The sequence below is a fragment of the Osmerus eperlanus genome, unplaced genomic scaffold (assembly GCF_963692335.1).
Source record: "Osmerus eperlanus unplaced genomic scaffold, fOsmEpe2.1 SCAFFOLD_359, whole genome shotgun sequence".
Classification (NCBI taxonomy): domain Eukaryota; kingdom Metazoa; phylum Chordata; class Actinopteri; order Osmeriformes; family Osmeridae; genus Osmerus; species Osmerus eperlanus.
Window position 1 is genome coordinate 1,227 of NW_026911819.1, and position 3,774 is coordinate 5,000.

The 3,774-nt window shown below is 51.1% G+C and overlaps 1 protein-coding gene across 1 annotated transcript; it reads right to left on the reverse strand.

Annotated features, from left to right (window-relative positions):
• Positions 1–260: 260 nt before the first annotated feature.
• On the reverse strand, positions 261–3,366 carry gng13b (guanine nucleotide binding protein (G protein), gamma 13b). Its single transcript, XM_062455986.1, has 2 exons — positions 3,259–3,366; positions 261–1,681 (listed from the first exon to the last, which is right to left on the reverse strand). Exons 1-2 carry the CDS (start codon positions 3,354–3,356, stop codon positions 1,576–1,578), a joined length of 204 nt encoding a protein of 67 aa, XP_062311970.1. The 5' UTR covers positions 3,357–3,366; the 3' UTR covers positions 261–1,575.
• Between the last annotated feature and the right edge of the window lie 408 nt (positions 3,367–3,774).

A 3,774-nucleotide genomic window follows, 5' to 3' on the forward strand; every position in this document is an offset into this window, starting at 1 on the left:
CTTCGCTTGCCCCTCCTCATCCCTCCTCACCCCTCTTCACCCCTCGCTTGCCCCTCCTCACCCCATCCTCACCCCTCCTCACCCCTCCTCACCCCTCGCTTGCCCCTCCTCACCCCTCGGTCGCCCCTCCTCACCCCTCCTCCCCCCTCGGTCGCCCTGTCTGTGGTCGTGCAAGCGATGGAGAGAAGGATGGTGTGACCTCACAACTCTGTAGGGAACTAGAGGAAGACAGCACATACACAAACAAAAGACCCAAAAGCTGTCTAAAAATCCTCTACTTTATTCAATAAGATAAATGTTTTTTGTTGTTGTAAAACATTCAATAAAAAATGATCACTTATTTATTGCTCATCATCATTAAACTAGTACTTGATCTGATGCATATTTTCTCAGAGCAGTCCCACAGGTACATTGCTAGATAATTAGACAACTTTTTAAATAATATACATACGTACTGTATATAAAACAAACCAGACTAGTAAAGTTACTGTAGTAATAAACACACCCGCATCCTTGCCTTGAGCCGCACACCTCCTCAGTAGACAGTGTGCTATTGATCTGACCTTTGACCTTGCCCTGAGTGTGCGTGTGTGTGACCTTTCACCCAGAAACCCACCTCTCACACACACACACGCACACACACACACAGGCCAAAGGGGTGGTCAATGGTGATATAGTCTAATCTCATGCCACACATTTACATTCTCTTTAAGGAAACTGTGTACAAGGCAGTATAAGATGGTGAACTGGCTAGGTGGAGAACATGTTTTTTTTCCTTTTTTTTCAGGAGGAAGAGGAGGTGCAGACATAGAAAACAACATGGCCGCCCGAAGAGTCAGCACCGCCCATGAAAGAGGTATCAATAAATAAATAAATAAATAAAATAGGATCGAATAATTTAATAAGTTAAAGGGCGGGGTGGGGGTTGTCGTCTGTACATGTGTCAGATGAGTGGGTGCGTGTTTGTAGTGTGTGTTTGTGTGTGTTCATAGGTGTCTAGGTGTGTGCGTTGATAAGTGTGTGAATGTGGGTTTGTTGTGAGTGTGTGGGTGTGTGTTTGTGCCAGTGTGTGTTGCCTGTAGGCATACAATGTTTTTGTAACAGAGTGTAGCGGATGAGGTGACACCCAGACACACCAGAGAAGCTGTCTGACCAATGAGCACCATCTGTCTCAAACCCAGAGCCCCGCCCTCGTGACCACGAGCCCAGAGCCCCGCCCTCGTAACCACGAGCACAGAGCCCCGCCCTCGTGACCACAAGCCAGGCTGCATCTTCGACCCACGACGCACGCTGGAGAAACGCAAAGCAATGGAAGCATGTGGCTGGCGGCTGCATAAATATACCATTTACATTTACAAACAAGTAGTATCATATCAGTGATGCATTGCAATGGCAGAGCTGTCAGTGTCCAGCCTTATGGAGTTTATATAGTGCTAGTGTGCGGGGGGGTGGGGGGGTGGGGGGCACGTTAGCTGTTGTACATTCACGGTGAAATAGGGGCACTGTCCTGCCGCGCCCTGGCAGGCAGAGGGGTGAGGGGTCAGGGGTCAGGGGTCACAGCAGGAGGGAGCTCCTCTAGAGCAGGAGACACTTTCCTTTCTCCACCCAGGGGTTGTTCTTCATCAGCTCTGGGTTCAGGAAGGGGTCCTCGGGAACACCTTCCTCAATCCACTTCACCAGACTGGAGAGGGAGAGGGAGGGGGGAGAGGGAGGGGGAGGGGGAGAGGGAGAGGGAGGGGGAGGGGGGAGGGGGAGGGGGAGGAAAAGGCTGTTAAAGGGCTTGTGAAGGTCCTGAATGTACATGACAGAACACAGCATTGACAACACTGTAACTACTACATGCACAGAGCTCCACGTGTCCAGCAGCCAGTGCAGGGCAGCCAGTGCAGGGCAGCCAGTGCAGGGCAGCCAGTGCAGGGCAGCCAGTGCAGGGCAGCCAGTGCAGGGCAGCCAGTGCAGGGCAGGGCAGGCAGACAACGCAGGGCAGGCAGAAGACATGCGTGTCTGCTGCTCTGCGCTGGCTGCCCTGCGCTGCCAGCTGGCTGCCCTGCGTTGTCTGCCCTGCCCTGCGCTGTCTGCCCCATTAGAAGCAGTTTGTTTCTCTCAGAGGCCATTTGGGGCCTGAAGGAACTGCTGTCCTTTTAACCGCATGTTCTACCCTGCCTTACATCTGTCCCTGGAGAAGCAGGAGCCGGCAGGGACATTGGGGCAGGAGCCAGCACCACACACACACTCACACACCGCTGCACACACACACACTCACACACTCACACACTCACACACACTCACACACCGCTGCACACACACACACTCACACACTCACACACACACACACACTGCACACACTCACACACTCACACACATGCACACACACACACACTGCACACACTCACACACTCACACACATGCACACACAGCTAGTCGTCGGCAGGCACACACAGCACTACCAGCTACACTAACGAGAAGCTAGCGACACACACACACACCCTGTACATTCTGTCTTTTTCTCTGTCTCTCTCACGCACTCCATGTGGCGGTGTCCCAAGGGAGGCCAGGGCGTACCACCTCATTACAGACGGGGGGGTCCCAGAGCTCAACCTATAATTACTCTGCATGGTCAGGGAATTCCACCAATCAGCACCTTGATGCTTTCTGACGGTGACGCGACAGTGGAACTGGTACAGTCTGTTTACCACTTTGCACATAATGCCTTTGGGGATTCGTTTGAGACTTTGGGATTTGAGTTTGTGTAGTTGGCATATTTGTGTGGGATTCATTTGTATGTAGGATTCATGTGTATGATTCGTGTTCGTGTAGGATTCATGTGTATGTTGGGTTCGTGTTCGTGTAGGATTCATGTGTATGTTGGGTTCGTGTTCGTGTAGGATTCATGTGTATGTTGGGTTCGTGTTCGTGTAGGATTCATGTGTATTAGGATTCATTTATGTTTGGTACATTGAAATGGTTATATTTCCATTTTGAGGTAGATACTAGGGATATACCAACAAAAAAATGATTGACCGATCTATAGCCAATGTTCACATAACATAAATGGCTGATGTCAATACAGACCACGGATGTTCTGACATCTCTGGGACATCTCTAACCGGTGCATCCCTAGTAGATCGTCACTCAGAAACAGCTTGGTGCAACATCTGAGAGTTGGATGGTTCTTATACCGTCGGTTCAAACTAGGAATGACCCCTACAAGGAGGTCAGGGGTCAGAGGTCAGATCAATGTTGAAGCAGTCCACTCACTCTGTCACTGTTTTGGAGGACTTCTCTCTCTTGAAGGCCAGCTGGTACTTCAGGCTCTCCACCTCCTTCTTCATCTGGGGCAGGTCCATCTCGTCCATGACTGCGGGCTGGGGGCACTCTCCTTGGGGGAGGGAAGAACACACTTACCCTGAGGAAGAGAGGGTGCTATACTGTACCCTGAGGAAGAGAGGGTGCTATACTGTACCCTGAGGAAGAGAGGGTGCTATACTGTACCCTGAGGAAGAGAGGGTGCTATACTGTACCCTGAGGAAGAGAGGGTGCTATACTGTACCCTGAGGAAGAGAGGGTGCTATACTGTACCCTGAGGAAGAGAGGGTGCTATACTGTACCCTGAGGAAGAGAGGGTGCTATACTGTACCCTGAGGAAGAGAGGGTGCTTATACTGTACCCTGAGGAAGAGAGGGTGCTATACTGTACCCTGAGGAAGAGAGGGTGCTATACTGTACCCTGAGGAAGAGAGGGTGCTATACTGTACCCTGAGGAAGGGAGGGTGCT